Source organism: Tamandua tetradactyla, chromosome 5 (assembly GCF_023851605.1).
Source record: "Tamandua tetradactyla isolate mTamTet1 chromosome 5, mTamTet1.pri, whole genome shotgun sequence".
NCBI lineage: Eukaryota > Metazoa > Chordata > Mammalia > Pilosa > Myrmecophagidae > Tamandua > Tamandua tetradactyla.
The window spans coordinates 185,813,630-185,839,560 of NC_135331.1; the positions used below are offsets into that span (position 1 = coordinate 185,813,630).

Below are 25,931 nucleotides of genomic sequence, written 5' to 3' on the forward strand. Positions count from 1 at the left end.
AATGGCGAACTCCAAGCAAGTCCGTCTCAAATAAGCTAACCGTTCAAAAGCAAGTCTCATCCTTCTCAATTGCCTTCTTGCAGGAAACAGACCTCATCCTGACTTTTAACATCTCCATGCACCGGTCCTGGTGGATGGAGAACGGTCCTGGGTGCACGGTGACGTCGGTGACGCCTGCCCCCGCGTGGGCGCCGGACGACCACCGCTACATCACGGTGTCGGGGTGCCTGCTGGAGTACCAGTACGTAGAGGTCGCCCACAGCTCCCTCCAGATCCTGCTCGCAGTAAGTGCTGCCCGCCAACCACCCCTTCCAGAACCCCCCGAACTCTGTCATTGCCGGGCGCGTTAAGTGCGCACAAATGCAATCTGTCGCAATGGGTCTCCTTTCACCTTTGTTCCCAATCAAGGCCACTTTCATCGCGAATCTGTCAGGGTAGCCCGTCCCGTTTCCTGGACTGGGTGCGCTGATTTTCTTCGGCAACCTGTAAACAGACTTTGGAATCTTCGCATTTGACGTAGGAAATCCAACCACTCGGGAATTGAATGTTAGGCTTTTGGCTTTTCCAGTGATTCTGGAGGGACTGTCAGAGGCTTACACTGCCCAAAGGGATAAGATCTCAGGAGATGTCCTTCTCCCTCACACTTCTTCCCGGCTCTGCCTCTAGCCCTGGAAATCCTCTTCTACGTGTTCCCTGACGCCTTTTCCTTCTTTCTAAATTTCCTCCAGGAACCAAACACCACCTCTAGAGTCCTCCCTGACCTTTTATTTTTTTTTCTGAATATTTCCACTTTTCCATGGGCTTTACACTTCTGTGCTCCCATGTTGCACAACTACGCAGATAAAGAACTTTCACTGGGGGCGGGGGGAGCAGGATGGATTATAACTAGCATATACTGTTATATAAATTATATTATTTTACATTGTATCACTATGACAAGCCAATAATTAAACACAGCTCCTTTTCAAGAAGAAATTTTACTAAGGCTAAATACATAGTTTTGAGGGATTTATAATAATTAAGGCAATTTTATATATCTCTCCCCATCTATGCTTTGAAGACCTTACATGTGCAGACATTCATATATATTTCTTTAGACTTCACGTAGATCTGCATATGATATGCATAGTCTGAAAATCATTAGCAGCAAATTATGCAAGTATAGTCTCCCTTTTTACCTCTTTCTTCAATTAATTTATTCAGGAATAATATTAACCTTTTCATGATTCTAAAATAACAAGAAATAACAGGTTCTGGGTAGAATGGCAGCAATTAGTTCACATGGAATTCTAGAATGAAAACAAAATAACTATATTTGTTTACATATATGTATATACTTAGAAACATACAACTATCAGATATTTTTAAGGGGGGCAGCTGGACATATGCTAAGTATGCTGTGGAAGTAAACACTTCCCAGATGTCTGTAGTGTAAAACCACAAAGATTCATTCCTGTCTGCCAGCCAGCAGGGGGGCTCTTGTCTTCGTGGTCGCTTAGGAAACAAGGCTGCTGAAGCAGCCACCATCTCAGTTATCATAGGGTGCCATGCCAGAGGGCAAGCGAAGGTCAGAAAGGCCCACATTGGCACATGACTTCTCCTTCCTGCTGGGGAGGAGAAGTCCATACCTTCCCCAGCACTGCTCATGTGGCCCCGCCCATTCACAATGACCAAGAAGTAGGGAGAACTGTCAATATTTGAAGATCATCATAAATGACTTCCACAGTAACTGACATGTGTTCTTGGCTAAGGCAATAAGTGATTCCATTGAATATGTCCAGCCTGAGACACTACTTAAAATAAAATCTTCTGTTATCATGGTTTCTAAATTCTCAAGCTGTTTATTTTGATTAAGGATAAGTTCGATTTCGTAGGATGAAAGTATCCATTCCAGAATTTAAAATCCATTTAGATTAAGTGTGCATTCTACAGTGGGAAAAATGACTTCATTTGGAGACACACAAAAATCTCTTTGTATATGTGTTGTTTTACACAAAACATTTCTCCCTTGGAACTTTCATTTTTACTTTACCCACATTTTGGAGTATCTCCACCTACATTTCAAGAATGATGTGAAGACACAGTTTATGCATTTGTATACTTACAAATGACAGTTTTAGAGAGTTATTTAAATTATTGGGTGAATGTATACATGTATAAAGTATACTCACAGATTCACTAAACCCCATCTAAAATTATAGCACACAGAGAACTGGCCAAAATAATTCTGATATGAAAACATATACTGAGTCTAACATACTACCCAAAGGAAAAATACTTTTAACTGAGTGACAACCATCCTTAAATGAAAGGTAGCTAGAGTGCAAAGAAGATGGAGTGTCTCCAATAGCAGATGTGACCAGTGTTTCAGGATACTGGCTATCACTTTTCCTGCCCATATAGGCAATTTAGCCACCAATTGACTGGGAAAAAAATATTTTGGGCAAACAATGCAGGATGTGGTGCCTTTATCTTTCCCCTTTCTCCCTATTTTCTCCCTGAGGTGCCCCTCCTCTGCAATGTGGTGGGAGCCTCCTACCAGTAACCTGCTAGTGCTCCCCAGCCTGGAGAAGCTTCAGCACACTTTCTGCCTTTGTGCCCGCTATTATCCTAATCAGCCTTGGGCCAAAAGGGTCTTCTGTGCAGAAAAGTTTCCACGTCCTATTTGAGAACGCAAACCCAAACCCAAAGAGCCTATCTTGAGCAATTTGTTCCCCCTAGTTATTGGAAGTCCCCAAATAAATTTCAGCATGGTCACTTCTGACCGCTTCTGCTGGCATGATTAAGTGATGAAATATCGTCTCAATTCTGCTCCCCCCGCCCCTTTTGTATTATCCTAATGACATCCGCTGACAGTCTTATGTTCAGGTCAGCCCAGTGACACTTTCTGAGTTCTTATCCGCTGTTGGCATCTAGAAGAACAAAACAAACAAAACAAAGTGAAAAGCACAACAATGACAGGGCCCCTGACCTTGAAAGTGTTACAGACAAATATGTGGTGTGAGATTCCTCAAGGTATACAACAGGCGCAGACAGACTCGTTTCAGCGATGTGGTAAAGCAGAGGATTCAGCTTTGTGCAGTTTATGGTATAATCCAGGTGTTTTAGTTCTATCCTGATTTTGCAAATTTGGCTAACCTCTATCGCTTTTCCTTATTTTCATCAGTCTTTGAAACTGCCCTCTCTTCCGTGATATCTGGCTTAGAGCCGCTTTCATAAACTGCTGCTCTCCCAGCTATTGCTCTTGATTAACTCCAAATCTCTCCAGCCCTTTTTCTCTACCCTCATTCAGCCTTTCTCTCACAGATTCCTGACCTTTGGCATGCCTGTCACAACGCTGTTCGGGTTTCTGCCAGTCAACTCTTGGCTCTTTTTGAAATTAGCATCCACAAAGCCCACATTTGCATCACGTGTACATTAGATATCTCCCATCTACAGCCAAAGGAAGACAAGTGTAATATCCACATAATTGGGAAGAGGGGCTCACAGTCACCCAGGCTCCAGCAGAGCAGAAAGGACTGCCAGGAGAGCCTAATGATGAGTCAGGTGCAAGATGGCCAGCTCGCCTCTCCTCCAGAAGCATTTTCCTCTAGATGCTATCAGAGCACTCATGCAAAAGGAAAACAGGTGTGCATGGTTTTCATAAAACCAAAAATTAGGAACCCACACTTACAAAATAGACAAAACAGATGTGGGAGAGGGTGGTGAGAGGGAGGGAGCTGATCAGCTACGGAGATGATCCAGTTCACATCATAAAGGATTAAATCCAGTTTCTTCAAACAGTGTGAATTTAGGACTTTTGGCGGATTACAAAAAGCATCCACACGAACTAAATCTTTTGACTGTTTATCAGTCCCGTGTGGGCAGCAGAATTCAGCGTTCATCAGTGGCAAAGAATGCCAAGGTTGATTAGCTATATCTGTTCTGGATAAGGGGAGTGGAGGTGTGCATGTCCCACGTTTGCTATGCGTACGTTTCTCAACACTGCCTCTAACCAACACAATTAAAAGGAGTTTGTGTGGTTTTTACAAACATTAATGAAACATCTTTGCAAAAGCTGGAGTAACTATATATGTTAAAATATTTTACATTTCCAAATAATCCACTGGACAAAAACCAAAACCTCAACCTTTCTTTTCTCTGGTCATATCTAAAGGATCAATGTTTAAATTTGACATAAGCCTTCTTTTTTCAAAATTGCTCTTTTTTTATCTCCTTTAATTTAGATTCTTTCCTTCTAACACACCTCTAATTTCATGGCAATAGACTATTAACTTTTGGGGTGACAAGCAGAGGATATTGGTAAAAATGTGAATCAACTTATTTCCCAAGCCATTAAAGTTTACTTTAGAAACCATATACAATTTAGTAGAGAAGCCAAACAAGACTTAGAAAAAGGTTCTAATACCCGATGTGTTGTTCATAGCTAAAACTTTGTTAGCTATCAGCTTTATCCTTTAATTATAACGACTCTGTATTCAGCAAACTCTGTACTTTGAAGAAATTAGCATTCAACAGATTGTGGTTTTAAAAAAATATTTAGATAAAATATATGTATTCAATGGATGAAGTCATAGATATTTCCAGTTATTCCCAGTTAAGAATTCATACTTGCCAGTTGGCTTGTTAAGACTTGCCTAGAAATACCTGTGTGAGACAGAATTTTCAGAGCTTGGTGTCCTTATCTGAGGTCCATGTGGATTTGTGCCGGGAACAGTGCGCTTTCATTTCTGCAGATGGAGCTTCCGTGGTGTAGTGCGAGCCCAAGGTTGGCTTTATTGGCCGCAGTGCACCCAGAATCCTCATTTAATCTGGAAAATAAAATTTAAAAAAAGATTATTCCCAAATATTTGATTTTCAAGAATTCATGTTGTCAATTCCCTATAGTATAGGAAATTGCTGTTAAAATCATAAATAGTAACTACGGATTATGAACTTGCATCTTTCTCAAAGGCTGACCAGGGAAGCCAACCACAAGTAACGTTTTCATGAGACTGCCCTTTCACATATTTATTTGAATTAAAAATCAGGGCAGATCTCTGCATACAAAACTTAAATTTGATTTGGTTGATTGGTTTCACAGTGAAGATTGATTTAGCCATTTAAGCTATAAAAGTTTGCCATTTAAGTTGTAAATCATTGATTTTGCTTTTTTCCATCCTCTAAATTAGCCAGATCAGCAGTTCCATGGTTTGACAGAAATACAGTCAAATCACATAATTTAAAAAATGAACTGATAACATAGATTGTATTGGCAAGCATATAATTAACTTAAATAATATTTAATTTTTGCAATTTTTTCTGAGTATACCAGGTTAAACTAGGTGCCTCCAAGAGAAAGAGTCAGAGGTACAATTTATAAGCATATTTTATGTCCTGGTAAAAGTTTTTGGTATATTAGAAATTGCTTTTGCAAATTAGGTGATTTACAATTCTTTGCTTTCATTAAAACTGAAGGAAAACTGAATAGATTTACCAGTGAGCAGATTATTTTAAGTACTTTTCAGGGTAGATAATTATATAAACTGTGGCATGCAACTTAGAAGAGGTTAAAGGACTTGGATGACTCATGCCCTATCACAAAATGCCTTCTATCTTTCTCTATCTAGAGAACAAGATTTTCAATGCTTACACTAAACGAAAAGCAAAAAAAAGCAAAAAACCCTAAGAGTGGAATTCATGCTAGACCTCTACTCATTCTAGCAATAGGAAATGCATTTCCAATAAAATTTTATTTGTTTACCTAATAATTTTTATTAATGTTTGTAATGGACTGCATTGTTGTGCTCAATGGTATACAAATAACAATTGTAAGAATAATTCAATTAAGAATACATGTTTTAACACTTAGTGCTTTATGGTCCCAGGAAAGAAATATTCCAGGTGAATTTGATCATGTGATCAGTAAAATACTTTTAGGTAAAACACATGTTTTATTAGGAAAAAAATTCTGGGGAGGCTGTGGTGTGGAAATGCACATTCAAAAAGAAAAGGAACCAAATAAAATGTATGATTGTTAAAGAAGAGCATGTTCATGTGTTCTTAAAAGAAAAAAAAGATGACTATCAAATCAAAATGGTCTTCAAACTTAAATAAATTTTAAATCCTTAAAAGAAGAATGTAACGGTCGCCTGTTAATATTTATACCATGCTGAATAAACAGAACTCTTTCAGTCATTTAAAAACTAGTATTTAAAAAGTATCAAATGTCAGGTGGGCCACGGTGGCTCAGCAGGCAGAGTTCTTGCCTGCCATGCCGGAGACCCAGGTTCGATTCCTGGTGCCTGCCCATGCGAAACAAAAAAATTCAAATGTCAGTTGCAAACCTACATCTTTTTTGAATGAACATTAAAAATATATATATTTCAGGGTATCTGGGAGCAGAACTGTTGAAGACCAGGGCTCTAAAGCAGGGTTCTCAGCAGTGACTGAGAATAGGAATTAACGTTTCAAATGTTTGAAAGATTATCCTAAGCATGACCATGTCCTGGAATTTTTGTTTTATTCATCCTGGAAAAGGGCCTCGGTATTGACGATCAAAATTGCCATCAGAAGCCTGAATGCCTTTTCTCTCCCATCTCTCCTGACCCCTCCCATGTCCTGACTGCCCAGAACGAGTGGTGCTGCATCAGGGAAAATGCTTCTGAAGTTCCAAGGCGGTGTCCCGGCTCTCGTCGCCCCAGCAGCTCCTGTCTAGGCCTTGAGAGCCAGTCCCCTTCCAGGACCTCAGAGTGGCGCCCGCCCTGTGACCTGCCTGGTCGCGAATGCTGAGTCTTACTGCCTGCCTGCCCTCAGCAGCGAGCTAGGGTGGACCTGGGACGGAAGCCTGTGCTCTGGCGCCTAGCCCAGTGTCAAAGACCCAACAACAAACCATGCAGTCTGCTTGTTGCATGTGATGGAAAATGGACAGAATGACACTCGCCGTCTTTCCTCACTCCCATCGTGCTGCCGCAGCTTTGCTGCTTGGCTTCTCCCATCACCCACACTGCCCCAGTTCCAGCTGTCCTCGATACTACGGTGTCAAAAGGTGGTAATCTTGTCAGGAGTGGTATTCCAATACGTAAAATAAATGGGATTTGTCTTTCTGTAGCATCAGCATAGTTGATACAATATTCACAAAATATGGGTAAAAGAACTAAATCGGTGTAAATAGAGGATTGGTGAGGTTACTGAAATAAAAGAATGGACATTTTTCTTGGTGCAGTTGCATAAAAATAAGCCGCATTTCATAAATTAATTTTACAGCCCCAAATTGCATAACATAGTAAGAAATCTTAAGACCTTACTGTTACCTCTGAAATGGGCATACCTTGTAACCAATTCTCTATTCCTCTGGACAACAGCAAATTCATTTGAGTAGTATCCATTTAGAGCATAACACCCTTATGTTGCATCCACAGCTGTCAATCACATTTGGGTTCAAAAATCCTTTTAAATCCCTAAACAATTAGTTACTACGTCCTCTATTTCATTTTATTTTACATTTTATTCCTGAAAGGTGTTTCAGCCTTTTGTGATAGTTCTGTGAGTCCATGAGCAAACAGAATGCCAGAATCTAAACAGCCTCTTAAGTCCAATTTAGCCTGTTTTATTGTTCTCAGTTTTTTTTTTTTTGCCTTTAGTATTCTCTGGTATCTCTATATGCAAGTTCAGAAATATAAGCTAAAAATATTCACAGTTTGGGAATCAAATCCCTTAAATCTTAAACCCAGCTGTATAATAAACTATTTTATAATTATGAACTAAATAAGATAGTGTCTAAGCAATTGCTTTGCGAACAATGAAGGTAGTAGTATTTATTTTCTGCTTAGCTTGGTTTCTTCCACTTCTCATTGAGAATACTGTTATTTTTTCAGGCTAGTTACAGTGAAGTTGTGCAAAAATGAACTAAATCCTACTAAGTTAAATTTACTCCCTAGATGGACCTGCGATTCTTCAAGCTAATGTGAGTCTATTTAGTGTGCAGCTGCGCTGGTCTGCACAGGGGCAGGGGTTGTCCTGTATCCACCATGATCATCAGTGTGCAATGCCTGCCTCCACATGGAATGTGTGAGATGCTTGCTTACTCCTTAAGCATGATATCACTTAATCTAGGAGAGAGCTTGGAAACATCACGGCATAAAAATACCACTGCATTTAAGATGGTAGTAAGGATGTGGGTAATAGGCTGAAACAAATAATTGGTGATTTGTTTACAAATATGAGATTTCTTTTTAGAAATATGAGATTTACAAATATGAGAATCAGGTTGAAATTGCCTCCATAGAGAGTTATACAGCGACCCATGTACAATTCCATTCTTTACATTAATTTTACAATCTTAAGTCAGTAAGACATAGGTATATTAAAATATAATATTTTATGGAAAACAAGCTGCTGGCCTTGAACAAAAGGCTGCCATCACCATTTGTAATATACACTATCATTGTCTTTTAACATGACTTTCCAGTTGTAATCAATTATTATGATACAAAATTCTCTTAAATAAATCATCAATGGCTATTTTGTCTTCATAAGAAATTCTAAACACAGTGATAAATAGAATTATAGTGGGATGTGTAAATGTTTTCGAATAAGAGCAAAGCATTCTCAAAGGAAGAATGTAAAGGTCATTTATAACGACAGTTATAGTGTGAGGGATAATTTATTGTTTCGCATCTTATACTTGAGTGAAAAATATTAAAAACATGGGCAAACATTTAAGCTAAATAGTGTTTATACAGTCGAAAAAGAGCCAATTGTAATATTCCTTCTGTACCTTTTACTTTTACCAGTTCTGAAAATAGGATTTGAAATTCTGCTATCCTCAGCCCACATATTCTTCTACAAAACCGGGCGTGTGATTCCTGGCTGTGACTATTCTGTTGCCTCCCTCACTTCATGATATTGCTGCCGAGCCTTTTCCTGCCCTTTGCCCTCATTTCCATCTATTGTGCCAATTTCCCTTCCGCTGTAATCCTGAGGAAAAAAGACCACAACTTTCACACGTTGTGAAAAAAGACCACAACTTTCACACGTTTATGTTTATCACTTGACACCTTCTAATTTAATTCATATATTTCATGATACTTAATGAGATAGTTATTCATCACATGATTATTTTGGCTAATGGTGATTGGAAATATGGCTCCAGAGCCTTATGAGTTCATAACCATGAATTAGACAAAGGACTGGCTCCAAGGGTCATTTGGATTTCTTTCTCTTCTTATATTCTGAAATTCATAGAACAACTCTCCTTCACTGACTTTCAATCTCTCCACCTCTTAAAATGGTCAACTCCTATCAGAAACTTTATGAATACGAATTGTTTCTTTTTCTTCTCACTATTCAGTGTCTTAAAATCATTTATCTTTACTTTCCCTACCCCATTTTCTGTGATTTTATTGATCTTTTCATCAGTGTTTTGGGGAGGTTCTCTTTTCTTTTTCATTTCTGAGTTTTATGATCAAACTTATAATTCCAAGCCAACTTATTAGTCAAATACCACATTTAGCTTTAGTCCGATTTTAAAGGAAAGCATATTGTGAAGTACAGAAAAGCTCCATATCAATGATTCAATAGTTGCTTTATGCATTATTATATTGTAATGTGCTTATTTCACAGACTTAGGAAGTCTGTATTGCTTAAAGATGAAAATGTTAGAAACAAGTTGTGAAGAGAAGCTTTATTATCAAAAAGACAGTAAAGGAGTGGCCAAAATAGATGGGAATGTGTGTTTGGCCACTTCTGTATTGTCATTTTAATGCTATCCTGGGATCTGAATTAGAATAATAGAACCGTGTGGTCCCCACATTTCCTTTGATCAGAAACCTTTGGCCTTGAAAGCTCCAGAGTGCTATGTAATTGACCTGGAGACTAAGTTGAAGGACCCACATTCCAGTAATGACTTAGATTTGTCTACTGAGCTATATTCAGCTATATCCCAGGTGAGTGCCAGTAGCAAATTATTGCCCCAACAGCATGTGAAGTAATAGGTCATAACTGGTATCTTCTCATGCACTTACGAGTTTCCTCAGGGTCTGGATTTAATGTGATCAAGATTCCCGAGCAAACTCACATGGTTAATAATCCTACATGTTCTTGAAATTCTATTCCTTTCCTGGTAGGTGTAACAGAGCTCTAATGCAGAAGAGACCTTTCTTTCAGCTTTTGACCCTACATATATATTTCATCATATGGAATTCATATATAGACTCATGCCCATAGAGAAATATAGACTCATGCCCATAGAAAAAGATGATTTCCTTTTCTTGTTCCTATTCATCACATATTGGATTCTGAACTGCAGGCCAATAATCTGCTGTTGGGCCCAGACCAAGTTCATACAAAGTACAGGCTGGTGCTGCTATGAGACTGAAAAACACACCATGCACAGAAGTAGACATAGATGTATTGAGATTTATGAACAGGATAGATTCTCCAGTGACAGCTGGTCCAGAGGGTTAGAGCCTGACAACAGATGGCAGGGTACAAGGAGTAATATATGATTTTAGAACAAAAGAATTCCATATAGTATGCGGGTATTGGGTCTCTAGTATACTCATTAACAGTGCTTAAGACCTAAGATTAGTGATAGCTAAGATCAGTGTTTAAGACTGAGATACAATCAATGCTGCTTTTACATCCATGGTTACATTCTTCCCCCTCTGGGAAGATTGTTTACCTTCCTGACCTTCATCCTTGGCTGAAGCTGGTTTGTTATAGGCTATTTAGGAAAGGGCCAGGCTGTGGGCCACCACAACTGTTTTCAGAGCTGTCGCCCCTGGCAGAGAGGCCGAACCTGAAGGACACAAAGTCAAGACAGTCATTCAATTAAAAAATAAAATCAGTAAGTCAGGTAAGTCTATGAGACACCACAGCTGATCAGTGGTTGAAGGTTTCTGATTTTCAGTTGATTGTTTGAGGTTGAGTAGATGCAATCAAAAGATTCAAATTAAAAGTTAATTTTATTTCTCCATATTGTTCAACTACTTGGGGCTAGAAACAGCTTTACCCTAATTCAGTCATTGAACAAATGTTTATTATGTGCCTCTCAATTACGTTAGTACGGATCTAGGCACTAGAGGTATAGCGGAGCATCAACAATGGCCTGCCCTCTTATAACTTAAATCTTATGAGGGGCCAGGTGATTATACATAGTATGTCCAGTACAATAACTGGTGAAGAATAATGAAGGGTAAGGTGAAAGAGAGAAACTTGAAGATGCTCACTCTGATAGGTGAATTTTTTAGCCAAGACCTGACTTCAGTGAGGGCTGGGCCATGTGGCTATTTGGGAAAAGAACATTTGAAACCACAGAAGAGTAAGGGCAGTGGCCTCCACTCATGAGGTTTCATCCAAAGGCTGATGGATAAACCCCATCTACCTCAGGGAATCCAGGGCAGCACTGTCAAAAGAAGTCAGCTTACCTACCTCTTTCTTCATCTCTCTCTCTGCCTTCGATATATTTAAATTCTCCTTCTTCTTTCGAAGACTCCACACCAGTTTCCTTCAGGATCTGTTTATTTCCCATTTATTTATATCTGTCTTAGGTTTGTTTCTTCCACATTCTCTGTTCACCCTGCTGACTTCCATGGCTGTGTCTCTGCTCCCCTGACAAGCAGCCTTTGGGCTTCTCACTCCCTCTTTCAAGCCTTCACCCTCCTGTCCTTCTCTCCATCGCTGTCAGAAGCAACATCCTCCTCCTTCCTGAAGGTTGGAATCATGACATCATCGTCACTCTTCTGGTGCCATCTCTCTTTCAGTGTTCATAATCCACATCGGTTTCTGGATCCCTGCACTCTACAGGAACATTAGTTGTTTTTTTGCAAGAGGTTAGTGCTTTTGAAGATACTTGTCAAAAGCTCCTCCCAGTGTTATATCTAAGATTTTCTTATTCATCCATTCGATTAAAAAAATCTATTCATTGCAATCAAGTTAAGTAAGATTTTTATGGAAAACGGTGCCTTTCCAAAGTTGATTGACATAACTCATCATCATCAGTGATTCCTGTGTACCAATTAGTTCATATAACTAATAATGAAAATTGACGGTGTTCCTTAAAATTTAATTCAATGAAAAAGTCTAAAACATTAGTGAAAATATGACATTATTTATCCTCATAGCCATAGTTTTATGAAAATATGTGAAATATTTTCACATCCAAGTTATAATTCTTTATACAGCAATTCTGGGAGGTGAGCAGCATTAACTCGAGTACCCTGTCAGGGTGGCAGGAAAAAATATTTGATCCTTTAGGTTGTAAATTAAAACTAATTCAGAGCTCCATTTAAAGGATATCTGCATGAACATTTACTTGAAATTAATCTTAACATTTATTTTCTCTTTGTGATTCATTATAGACTCTTTTAAAACCCCATATGCTTGCAGATGTTAATCTCCAGAGAAACACAATGACTCTCCCAACAGAGGTGGTTTGTTGCTTGGTTTTGCTTCACTGAAACCCAGTCGGAGGCTCTGATGATAGATAGCCTGCTTGTCAGCTTTGCTTCATGAATCCAGAGAAAAGGAACTTATTCAGAAGCTGAGCCTCAAGCACTACCTGCCGCTCTTATTTGGGCCTTTTCATGCACGCTTTGTCAGGGACCTTAGTCTTTCATTATCTGGTTCACAGAGAGAAAGAGAAGGGAGCAGTTGCATTTTAGGTTAACCACTCTGCAGAATGCTATATTGCAAAATAAACAAACAATATATTTTTAGGGCACCACCTGCAGCAAGCAGCTGTACCAAACAGAGCAGAACCACGAAGGATGTGATTTGTTCCATTTAACATGAAGCCTTGAGGTTTGAGGAGAGAGGGAGGAGAAAGTTCTGTGTATACAACCCACACATCCGCAATTTAAACCGAAGTTGATTTTCTTTCGTTTTTAGATTGGAATTGAGGTATCATTATATCTCTCCTACTTTCCCACCCCTCCACTTCTGGTTGAAAACAATTCTATTATTGGGGTTATAACAGTTAACTGGAAAAATCATTTTTCTCTGTCAGTAAACTTCTCCTTCCATTCAAGGGCAATTACTCTCACAGCAACCTATACTTAAATGCCAACATCTGCTATATCTAAGCTGTATATGAAATGGTGTCTGGCATTTACATGATGCCAATGACATGATTAGAGAAACTCAAACATTTGGCTCACATACGATTTTCCTCTTCTCTATAGCTTTCATCTATTTTGGTCCGTCTTCAGGATCTGTCTGCCTCTCTAAATGTGCCACACCAGTCCAAAAATTCTCAAAATGGAACTTTTTGCTTTTTCTAATTGCCAGTTGGTCCTTGCATTAATCCGTACTTTTCCTGATACAAAAACTGTGTAGTGCATCGTGATGAAATTCCATCAGTGCCTTCACTGACTACCTGGAATTTTGAAGCTGATACAAGGAATATTTTAAATACCTGCTTTTTTTACCCTATTTTAAAAAATCTTCTCATTCTCTTAATGACTATTGATTCCAGCTTCACAAACTAAAGTCCCCATTTCATTTTGAGTCCTCCTAGGTACACTGGGATAAGTATAATTAAATTATAGATGACTTTGGAGACAATCCAGGTAGGTACAAATTGAGGTCATTTTAAGTACAGACAAGGAAAGTTAGCTTTAATATTAGATTGGGTACAAAGGATTTTTCAATATTTTACCTTTTTTGGAAAATGAATGGACTTTAACAAGAGAGAGGAAACTACTCTAAATGTCTATAAAATGAACTAGAATGCCATTTCTAACCCTTCTATTACTGGCTAGATTATTTTGTCTGAAAGAGAAAAGTACATTGGCTATCTTTTTGTGCCTCCATAATACTTTTTAGTAGGGCTTGTAGATATAGCTCTGAGACTCAGAGAAGAGAGTTAAAGGAATTACAAGTCTATCATGATTCATGCCATCAGCGAATAAAAATCCCATCCTGCGAACCAGGAAGCTTGACTGCCTCTGTTTACCTTCATCGCCAAGCAGTTGGTGACTTTTACAAATATTCTTCATGAAATAAATTCCCGCCCAGGTTGTCTACAGGAATGTTTCATGTTGAAACTGCTTTTCTTTCTTTCACCTTTCTAACAAAGTAAAAGGAATTTTCTGGAAAAAAGCTTCTAGACTGGATTTTGCTAAATTATGTCTGCTTCTGATTGCTTGTCAATCAATCAGTCGCTGCTTTACAGCGGCAGACAGTGCTTTTAGTTCTATGTGGTTGAAGCTAGGGGAGAACTAAAGGGAAAATCATTAGTTTCAAAGAACTAAGGGGACCTTAAGGCACAGCATCCTTTATATTCCACTAGAGGAGAATCAGATTGATCTTTAATGAGCACTTACAGTATGCAGAATGTTCTTCAGGAATCTCTAGGGAATTTTAATAAAAAAGAGAGAGAAGCCTTGAACTGTGAAACTGTGGAATAATAGATAGATCTGAGTGAGTTGGTGGTCACTGCGTATTGAATAAGGCAAAATACAATGTGGTCTGGTAAAGAGGAGGGTTCAACATTTCAGATGATTGCAATTCATGTAAAATGTACGAACGGTAGGCAGCCTCTCCAAGCCTCAGTTTCCCCATCTATAATAGGCACAGCAATAGTTTCTACTTCATTATCCCCTGTGTGTGAGAACATAAGAGAAGGCATGTAAAAATGTGATCATTAGAGATTTTCGCAGGAGAGTTAGAAAATTCAAAGGTATCACAAAAGGAATCAGAAAGTCATGTAAAAGGCTTAGAGGTAATTTAAAAGATAATGGAAACCACCTTAGCCTCTCCCGTGGTTAGAAGAGGCAGGGAGAGCTGCCACTGTTTATTCAGTACCCTGAGACACCAAATTTTTTATCATCCTCTCACGTTCTTCATTTTCTATTAGGTGATAATATTTAAGTATTCCTTCTATTATATTGAGGATTCCTCCATAATAACCTAGTTATGTAGTGGCCTTAGAAAAAATCAAAACTTGATGGCTTTTTGAATAGGAGGCTTTAAGAAAGGAAATGGTCAATGATAATGGTGGCCATTTATAGAATGTGTTTCTCCTTAAAGGGAATCTTCCAGAGACCTCCTCTTGCTTTAGAAGACAAGAAGCAGAGAGATGCTAGGCTGCTTAATGGTGTCTTGACCAGAGTCAAAGACAGAATTAGTATATACCTGAGAATGAAATTTAGCATCTAGCTCCAATGGTAGATAATTAGCCTGCTATTCATTGACTAATTATTGGCTTGTTAAAGCTCTTTTTAATGTAGAGCACTCAGCGTCAGAATGAGTTATTTAGCATCATGCTTTAGAGTCTACATAGTACACTGGTATGAATATCCTAGCTCCTACCTGCAGGAGCCAGATCCTTGGAATTTACTCTTTAATGGTTCTTGGTTATCAGGGTGCTCTCAGTAAAGGAATACACAATTCAAGTACTGAATGTGTGCATACAAAAAACCATCCATGCAAGTAGGTCTAAGGAAATTCCGATCTATTAGCCCAGGATTTGGAACATTTCTTTCTCTTGCTTTTACTGAACACTTTCACAGGAAGAAATACGGAATTTAAATACAACAAACCGCTTGCATTCTGCAAACATTACTTGTGCTGAGACATTACTGTAAGCAGATTTTAAAGGGTCATCCCCTTCCTTAAAAGTTCAACAAGAAGACATGTCACCTAACATTGATTAGATAATAAAATTAAATGAGAAAAATGGAAAATAAGTGGATATATAAAAAACAGACTTTAATTTCATACTTTTCCTGAAGTATAAATAGAAAGTAAGCCACACTATGAAGCTAGCTAACTATGACAAATGATTCAAGTTGCTTCCATTCCAGACATCACTTAGAGTGTCAGTTACAGGGTTGGGACACAGGCATGGTCTCTTGTATCACAAGGCATCCTCCCTTAATTCTTATTTTGAAATTTTAAGTGTTATATCCTTATTCAACAACTTCTTTTATCTTTCACGTAGAAAGAAGAATATCTTTTAAATTTTCTGATCTCCTTTATGAAACCAAAGTGTAAAATTCATGCAGATTATAGAGAAAAATGAAAGATGGGCAGAGTTGCTTTCACACTCTTTGCATTTCTTCCTTCAGGTTGCTTTTTCCCTTCCTTGGCGCCACTGACCCCTTCCCTCTCCTGAATCCAGATGCTCATCCTGCTCCCTGTTTTCCTTCCAAACTGGGCTGGTGGACAGAATATCTTTATATCCCTCAAACCTAGTTTACTACTTGGAACAGATCAGTAGCCAATAAATATTTGTTTTACTGAACAGAGCACTGTCAACCAGCTGACACAGTTGGAAAAGCAGGCTAGCCAAGAGGGAGGTTTAAGTTATTACCCCTCTCGGGGGCAAAAATGAAATTGCAAATCAACATAGGATTCCAGAAATCTCTCTAAAACTCAGAAGAATGGATTTCGATAGTAGAAATGACAGAAATGTTGATTTTGGCAAGGGGGGAATGCTTTTGAGGCTTCTCTAAAGCATTCCTTGTAGCTGACTACCTCTTTATTTACAATTGGAATAATTTCTCAACAACTGTAACATTCACCATCATCATCATCACTTTTGATTGAAATTTCCTAGACCAGAACTTTCTAAAGACCTTACATTAAATACCTCACTTATTAAATTGAGGGTAATATGAAGACCTACTTTATGAGATTATTGGGAGTCTTATATGACAATTCATGTAAAGGGTATGAAAACAGTTCTTGGCCCATAGAAGGCATCCAATAAATGGGGGCTGTTATTAGTATTGTTCTATCTGCTCCTCCATTTCTTTCCACCAATGTTCTCATCTTCAGATCAAATCCCCTTCATTTTATCAACAGTAACCAAGAGGATATGCCTTTTGGCCCTCCCGGTCATGGATTCTCATCTCTGTATGGTCAGCATTTTAAATGACAGCTCCATCCGAACACAAACACAACTCCGCAAATGTTGTCCAACTGACTGGCTTATGGTCTGCCAATCTCAGAAAGGCCTCCCTTCTCTGAGCTAGGCAGCACTCTGATTCTTTAATCACAAAGAGACAGACACTTCTTAACACTGAAAGGCAGAGACTGGCTGAAGAGTTTGACATCCAGACAAGGTCTAGTTTTTACCCTCATAACTTCTGTGCCGCAGGCTGCAATTGAGAATTTCCAGTTGGTTAAAGGAATCACTTCTGTCTTCCAGAGTTGGCACTGCTCACTAAGGTTTGCACAAGTTTTGTTCCAGCAAAATAGAAACCTATACTGACCCTTTATAGCCACTCTCTGGGGTAACATTGCAGGTCCATGATGCAATTTGATTCCACCCATAATGAAATCCATTTCACTTTAATTTGCTTTATTTTATCATCAAGAAGAAGACTTTAACTAGATAAGAACCACGTCAAAAGAACTTAAAATAGAAGGATCTCCAACCAGAGATCTTTGTATTATTTATTATCATTGATATGGAGATCTTAAAGGAAAGAGCATAGCAAGATTTGGCTACCTACTTTAAAAAACATTAGTCATTCTTCAGCTCCCTTCAGAAGGGAAAATCTTTACATATCTGGGGCCAGAGTTATATCAATCCCCAACTTGAGATTTTCCTAAACAATGGGCATTTAGCATTGGCATTTTTCTTTCAAAGAGATTTTCTGGAAAATTTTCTTTCGACTGGTAAATTTTCTTTCTATGCTTCACCACTATTGCCATTTTCTGTTCCATTCATCCTTTCCTTTACCACCCACCTCTTGTGCTGCTGAGTGGTGCTCTAATTGCTCACAGGTAAATGCTGAAATGATGAAAACACTCTCCCTCCCAGGAACTTAAAATCTCAGAATTGTAAGACTTTTAGATTTCTTGGCAATCTGTGGATATGCGCTTTTACCTAGATTCAGTCTGTATTTTCTAGATCACTAGGAAACATAGAATTTTCTCACATGCATTTCAGAAATTGTTTCACTTTCTATCATCTCCTTAGTGAAACCCTCTGTTTGTTTTCCAGTTGGGTTGTTTATTATTTAATAATTATTTATTGGTAAGTTTCTAAAAGGGTATTCAGGCAGCTCATCTTTTTCATTTTGTTCCTCTTCTGTCTCATCTCTTAGCTTTGTTGTGTTGTCTCTTCCATCATGAAAAATATTTCATTTTAATAGGATCAAATTCATCAAATATTTTCCATAAGATATACCTTATTTGAGCAATATTTTGTCCACCTTGATGTCTCAAAAATACATGCCTATATTTATTCTTAAAGATATTCTAAACATTTGTTTTTCACATACATATCTTTAATTCATCTGGAATTTACTCTTCTATGAGGTATTATGCATAAAAAATACCTAATTTTACATTTTTTTCTGTGACAATAACCAATTGTCTCAACTCCATTTAGTGAACAATCCTTTCTTTCCCACTGATTGGTAATTTTATTTTTGTGATGAACTATGTTTTACTTGTAGGCTAATGCCAGACACTCTTCTCTGTACCACCGAGTGAGGTTACACCTTTGTACTTATGACTGCCCTCTTCAATTACTTTAGCTTTATCATATGTCTTGGTATCGGTAAGGGAGGCCCTCCCACCTTCTTTCTTTGGTCAAATCATTTGACCCTTCTTTGGTCTTCATTCTTCCATATGACTTTTAAATTAGTGTCAATTCCATAAAAAAAAAAAGAACTTTTTGTACTTTTACTAAATTGAAAGATTGATTAGAGGATATATGTCATTTTACAATGTTGAGTGTGGAAGAATTGCGAACACTACATTATTTGATATTCCCATCCATAAATGTCATACATCTCCATTTTTCAAGTCTTCTTTTATACAATTCCATGACTTCAGTAAGTGTCTCCATAAAAAACTACCATAACTCTTCATACACTTCAGAAAGTCCCTAAGTCCCTGTGATTTTATTAGTAGTATGAATTGGAATTTTTGAATTCTATTACTTTTTCTAATGGTAAATGTTAGTATTTAAGAATAATTTTGATTATGTGTCCATCAACTTTTCTGAACTCTGTTAATTCTAAAAGTTTGCTTCTAGGGTTTCTTAGGTTTTCAGTGTATGTAAACTATGATAATATGATTCTTTCTTCTCTTTTCCTTTGAACCCATATGTTTGTGTAGTCTTATATTTGCCAGCATTATAATGAATTAAATATCTAATAGCAGAAATCTGGGCATATTCTCTTCTTTAATGTGAAAGCTTTAAAATTTAGTATTAAGGAAGACATTTCCTATTCTTTTTTGTATTATACACTTTATCAAGAAGAATTCCCTTCTCATTCTTCTTTGTTAAGAGTGTTGTGAAATTTATTAGATACTTCTCCATTTATACTGATGATTATATGATTCTTTTCCTTGAATTTTTTATGTGGTCAGTGATTTTAATAAATTTTCCAATATTAAGTCATCCTTGCATTCCATGGATAGATCATACATTCTCATGATGTTGTAGTTGTTTTATTATAAAAAACAGCTAGATTAAATAAATTAATACTTTATTTAATCTGTATGCATGAGTACAACTGTCCTATGAGTTTCTGTAATTGTACAGTCTGTCACTACTTTTGATATTCAAACCATACTAGGCTCTTCAAAAATATTGGATTAGAATCCTTCTTTTTCCATACTGTAGAAGAGTTAATATAGCATAGAAATTTTCTGTTCAATGTGTAATAAATCCACCTAATAAAAACATATCAACTTATGCCTTTGTGGGAGTGAAATGTGGGTGCAGATTTTTTACTATGAGTTAATATATCTAATTTGAATGTATATTTTCATATTTTTATTGTTTCTCAAAATAATACAAATTGGAAATTAAAATTTTTCTAAAAATGATTTATTTTTCTTAAATTTGAAAAATGACTTTTACAATAAAACCTTTTTAAAAATCTGCATTTTACAATTTTCTCCTTTTTATTAATATTGTATTTTTGCATTCAATTTCTTTTTCTTTTTCAGTCTTCCCAGAGATCTGTCTCTTTTAATATTCTCACCAAAGAACCATCTTTTGTTTTCTTAACAATGTCTATGTATTTTTAATAAAACTTCAGAAAACCTACCTTCATCTTTATTATATTCTTTATCTGTTGCTGTTTTTTCCTGCCTTATTTTTTCAGCATTGTTTAGTTGAAACAGTGTGCATGGTTTTGTTGTTTTAATTCAGAAATTTTAAGAATAATTTGACTTCCTATACTAAAGACTTGTTATATAATAATTTTTTGCTGTTCAATTCTATGTATTTTGCAGTGTACATTAGATTTGTCTTTTAAGCTATGCATTATTTTGAAGTTTATTGGGTTTTTTATTTGTTTTCAATTAGGACAGCTTTTCTTTTGTTTCAAAATTTAATTCATTTTGAATATATAATGATTCTTCCTTTGGCACTATTTTTTCAGTTTACCTTGTGCCCCGAAACATGGTCAATTCTTGAAAACATACCATGGATTTTTTTAAAAGGAATATGTATCTCCTTTATATTGGATGAAGGCTTTTGTACATGGATATCATATGAATCTGTTTATTGTTGTTTTTAAAGCTTTTACATTCTTACTAATTTTTCAGTCTGCTTAATATGTCAGGTTATGTTAATGTGTTAAACACTCCTATGGTAATTGGTTGCTTTTGCTTTGTAGTTTGGTCAATGTTTTATATATTTTTGATATATTTAAATTCTAACCTAACATAATGATAATTTCTTAGTGAATTTAATTCTTTCATCAATGTGGACTGACTTCTTATTACTATTAATACTTTTATATGTAATTCTTTGGGGGTTAATATGGCAATCTCAGTTTTGCCTTGATTTTTCTTATATTTTGATCATTTTATTTTCAGTATTATTGTCATTTTGTATACAGCAAGACAAATCACTTCACTGATATTTTTGCCTTATTCACCATTTCCTTTTGTGACTTTTAGTCACCATGTTTTTTGTTCTTTTTTTTATTTTTTCACTGCCTTCTTTTACATGTATTGAACTTTAAATTCTCCTTTTACTGTATACTCCTTTGGAGGTTATATTTTCTATTTTATCTTATGAATGGTTAGCATTACATTTTACCATGTGTCCTTAGTAATGCTGCATATAGAAAGTGTATTTAGCTGTTACCTAAATAATATAAGATGTTTAGAATGCTTTAAGTTCTTCCAAACACTCTATCTTTCTGTATCCCATGATTAGTGGTTTATTATTTCATTTTTAAAACTCTCCTACGTCACTATTATTTTTATCACTACATAATTCTTAAATCCACCCCATGTTTTGAAGAAGTCTTTCTCCTCCATTGTCTTTTGCCTTTCCATTCTATCCTTCCATAATCAATACTCTTGTTGCAGGAGTGCATAACTCTCAGCTCGTCAGCAGGCTTCTGTGTGTACTAAACATTCAGTCTCCATATGTCAAGACCCACATTTATTTTATCTCACCTCTGAGTGATAATTTATTTGGTATAGAATTCTAAGCTGCCAACCATCTTTCCTAAGCACTTGAAACTATTCTGCTGTCTTCTGGCAATAGAAGTTGGCTGTGAGTCTGGTTCTGTTGCACTGAGGATGATATGTCTATTTTCTTTGGAATCTTCAAAAATGTCCCTTTATCTGTGATATTCTGAAATATTACTAAGACATAAGTATGCATTTTTAAGAATCATTTCTCTTTGAGACCCTTTTTTCAGCTTGCTTTTATCAGTCTGAGAGCCCATGTCCTTTAACTAAGGAAAGTACTCTGCCCTTGTCTTTCAAATATTGTTTTGTTTTGTTTTGATTTGCTCTAGGATAATTTTTTCTTCTTCAACATTCAACTATTTTTACAAAAGGCACTATGTGGAAATGGAGCCATTCATGAATAGAGGAGTATAAATGGATGGTGAGGTAAATTCCCATTGAATTAATATACATTTAGCTGTGGTAATATACACTTTTCCCATTTATTTACATTTAATCACAACACAGATTTGGGGAGAAATATTTATATCACTTCAAATTCTTCCATCTTTCAAATGAACAAACAAACCAAGCATCTGCCCATTGTAAATACTTTCCTCATCCTGGTCACATCGCCAAAGGGACTAAGTACAAGAGAAATTTCTCAACCAAGTTCAATAACTTATAAAAGACAAAACTTATGCAAACATTGTACACAGTCTGACTTTCTGCTTTGTCTTAGTGAAGACAGTATGCTAACCCTAACTTCTAAACTGCTAAATAAGGTGACTGCTATACAAACATAAAGGTAGCATAATGCTGACCGTCTACTGTTTGGTCCAGTCTCCATATAGGCTTTGGGCCTCTATTCTAGAAAAGTTCCAATTTTTATATCTAAATTGGAATTCTACCTCCATTTTCTGATAAATTAAATCTTATGTGACAGAAGCACGAAAATATACATGATCTCCAATAATGAGCTAAAGCAGAAACATCATCAGAAATGTGCCATGATTACATATTTTGCCAAGAACTGAAACAGTTTGAGAAATTATTCAATTTCAAAAAAGCTACTCTAGTAAAACAGAAAGGAGTACAAAAGGAATATATCACTATTTCATAAATAAAATTAGAAATTTAGTTTTAATTTGGATTAAACTATAAAATAGTATTCCATGTGTGACTTGAATATAATACTATGATATGATATGATATAGAATAGTATAATATCAAAAAATAATATTTAGGTTATCCAAAATAAGATTCAAGTTAATATGATCTAGGGATTTGAAACTATATTACAGCAGTAAAAAAGAAAACTGAGCTCAAGAACATTGATTTCAAATTTCAAAAATATGCACATACATATATATATATATATACATATGCAAACAAATATATTGTAGAAACTAAATACACAATGACTAATGTAAATAAGATATTGGGCAGATTTTTTTCACTTATTTTTTCCACACTTTGTCTCTTGTGAAAAGAACTTCTATGAACATTTTCTTATAAATATTTGGTTGACTTGTCCTATGTATATGCTCAGTTATTTCGTGTCTGTACTTTGTAGAAAATTTGTGAGTCACATGGTAATTTTATGTTTGATTTTTGAGGCGATCAAATTGTTTCCCACAGTTTCTGCACCATTTTGGAATAATACAAAATGCACAAGCGTTCCAATTCCCCCACATTGTTTTGAATATTTCTTCTATTCACTCTTGCCTGTGCTTAGTCTGCGATGAAGCCCTGGACACATAGTCAGGAGTCCTAACTTGAAAAAAAAAAAAAAAAGATTTTTGCCAAAACATGTCTGCTTTTTAATTAACCCTATCAAATTTTTCTTTTCTATAAATTCTTAATTCTTTGTAAAATATGCTCTATTTCTCAATTTTTATTGCTTTTGGCTTCTATTCCTTTATCTTTTTTGCATATTTTAAGCATACTGGTTTTGAGGTACAATTCACTTGCTCTGTTATCTGTGGTTGCTAGGTTGGAAATTCTCCCTGTTGCATCTGCTGTTTTTCACACAGCTGAAGGTTACCTTAGACCCTTGTAAATTGTTTCCTGTAAATGTTCTTCTTCAGAAGTTTCCCTGGGTATCAGTCCCACAATTTCTCAAAGTTGGTAGGCAGTTTTGCATTTATCTGGCCTAAGAAACTGCAGAAAGCCTCCAGTTCAAATCCTCACCATACTTTCATGCACAGCCAAAGTTTAGGGCTCCGATTTTCCTAGTGATTGACTATTCGCCTGTGATCTGGTGTCCCTCCTTAGGTCAGTCTCCCTCCATGTTCAAGCCTGCCACTTCGTGTCTCTTGTCTTGTGAAGTAAGTACATGCTCACCTTCTTGTGCCTTGGGTCTTTTGACTTCAGTTCTCATGGCATCGTAAAACTCACGTTCTGAGGGTGCATATTTAATCTCCTTATGTGGCCATATTCTAATTAATGACCTTACTTAAGAAGTAATTACAGCTAAGTGAGGTGTTACTTTATACATAGAAATTAGGACCCAAGAGGTAAACATTTCCATTTTACATACCTATGAAAACCCTCATTTTGTAGACCCAAAAGTTAGTTGGTTGTTGAATTCAATCCTACATTAGATTCCTACATTCTTCCCAATTTATGATGTTGATTCTATGTATCTTGAAAGATACAATTAATAGAGTTCACGTCTTATCTTGTTAACGTTATAAGAAATATGACCTTGAGCTCTATTTATATATGTACTTATTTTCATGGCCAACTATAAATAGAGATTTGTCTTAAAACCCTTCTTTCATCCTTCTTACTTCCCACTAAGGTTATCACCATCTCTGACACAGATACCAACACCTAGATGTCTTCTACTTCTCTCAGGGTAAAATTTTATAAAACCTTATAACTGAATGTGGATTACACACCACAGGTCCTCTAAATTTACAGAGTAATAGTTTGATGCATAGAATTGACATACTGCTAATCTAGTCATTTCGTTGGTATTTCCAGATAAATGTCTTTGTACCTTCAAAATATGCTTCCTATGGAAGGCTATCGTTTTCACAGGAAGTAATTTTTCAGCGTGTCATGTCTTTCTGTTACACTGCATATGGTTAAAGCATAAGCAGAGTTTGCATGCTCTGTTGCTGAAGATAAGAATGAAGACTGGAGAACAAGACATATGGGAATGAAGAAAATGAACATTTGGAAAATCTATAATTGGGTATAATTTGGGATCCCACTGGTTTGCTTTCCATGTGGGAAAAGCTTCTGTGTTAGAATTCTGGTAATTCTATCCTTTTAAACATCCTCACCTAAAAACAGGTTGAAAAGCAGAAACAGAAATAAAAGCCTGAGAGAGCATTAGATTTAGAATTGATACTTTGTGGATCAATGAAGCAGACAGACTTGTAAGGGAGAGTAACACAGTGAAAGAAAAGAACAGAGGGAAGAGGAAGATGGCATAAGAACCAAGAGGGAAATGTCAGGAAAATGTAAAGAGGTTAGAAAGCATTAGTAAAGAATGAAATGTGTGTATTCTTCAAAAAATACATTTTTATATATACATACTAATCCAAGCACATTTCATTTAGGAATAAAGTGTTGGTGACACAACTAAGTGAATTGGCAAACAAATTTAGGGGCCAAATTAGAGTGAAATGAGGTGCAGGGAGCCATGAGACCAAAAAGTCATAGCCAGAAAACCATGAGCAGAGAGAAACCAAATTTTAGTGACTTGACTCAAACTCAGGAAGGAATGACTTCTAGCCATCCTAGAAAACTTCAAAAGGACTAATTGAAAAGGATGCTAACATCTTATATTTGAAAGGGCTCATGGTATTTGTAATCTAAAAAGGGGTCACAGTGTTTGAAAAGGGGCATAAACATTAGAGATCATTCATTAGTTGACATTTACATTTTAGATTATATGGCATAAATCTCTTTTACCAGAGATCGATATAATTTATAAGCTCACAACCTTAGGATATTATTGCATCAACTCAGTATTAAATCTCGAAAGAACTGTGTAAGCAAAATAGTATTTAAAGTCATTCCAGTCCAGAGGGAAAAATATTCCCATGACCTGTGGTAAAGTAAAAACAAAATTTGTGGACTTGAATAACTTTTTCCTCTTGACCTACATTTTAAGGACAGTGTATCAATGATCTCCAGTATAAAGAGTGATATATTCCAACTTCAAATCATGATCAGTTTTAATCAGAGAATTACAAACTTGACAAAGCAATGCCTTTGTTTTATTTTATGAGAAGGGGTTAATAAACCCCCCCCCGATCACCCCACAACCCTACATGGATTACCTCTTTGCTTTATTTGGACCCTACAAGTCACATATTGAATCATATTTACTGAAGAACTGCCTCCACAGAGTTATCCTGTCAAACTTCTGAAGTTGTGGGCATGGATAAGTTTTGACTGTGTAGCCAGAAAATGACATGATAAATTTTCAGTTTAACATACTGTTCCCTGATCCAGATTATACTTGGTTGTCCACCCCATCCTCCCTCAAACATATTTTGAAACAAGCATAAGTAAATACTCAACAGGTGAAGTATCACCTATGC

General features: G+C 36.4%; 1 protein-coding gene across 2 annotated transcripts in view; it reads left to right on the forward strand.

The window, feature by feature from the left end:
• NKAIN2 (sodium/potassium transporting ATPase interacting 2) overlaps nucleotides 1–25,931 on the forward strand; it is a 1,040,630-nt gene that overhangs the window by 864,981 nt on the left and 149,718 nt on the right. For both annotated transcript variants that reach the window (XR_013176421.1, XM_077162805.1), the window contains exon 4: nucleotides 84–284. Coding sequence is in view for 1 of the 2 variants with exons in the window: in XM_077162805.1 (XP_077018920.1) it covers nucleotides 84–284 (201 nt within the window). In the remaining variant the exon portion in view is untranslated. The remainder of the gene's footprint in view (nucleotides 1–83; nucleotides 285–25,931) is intronic.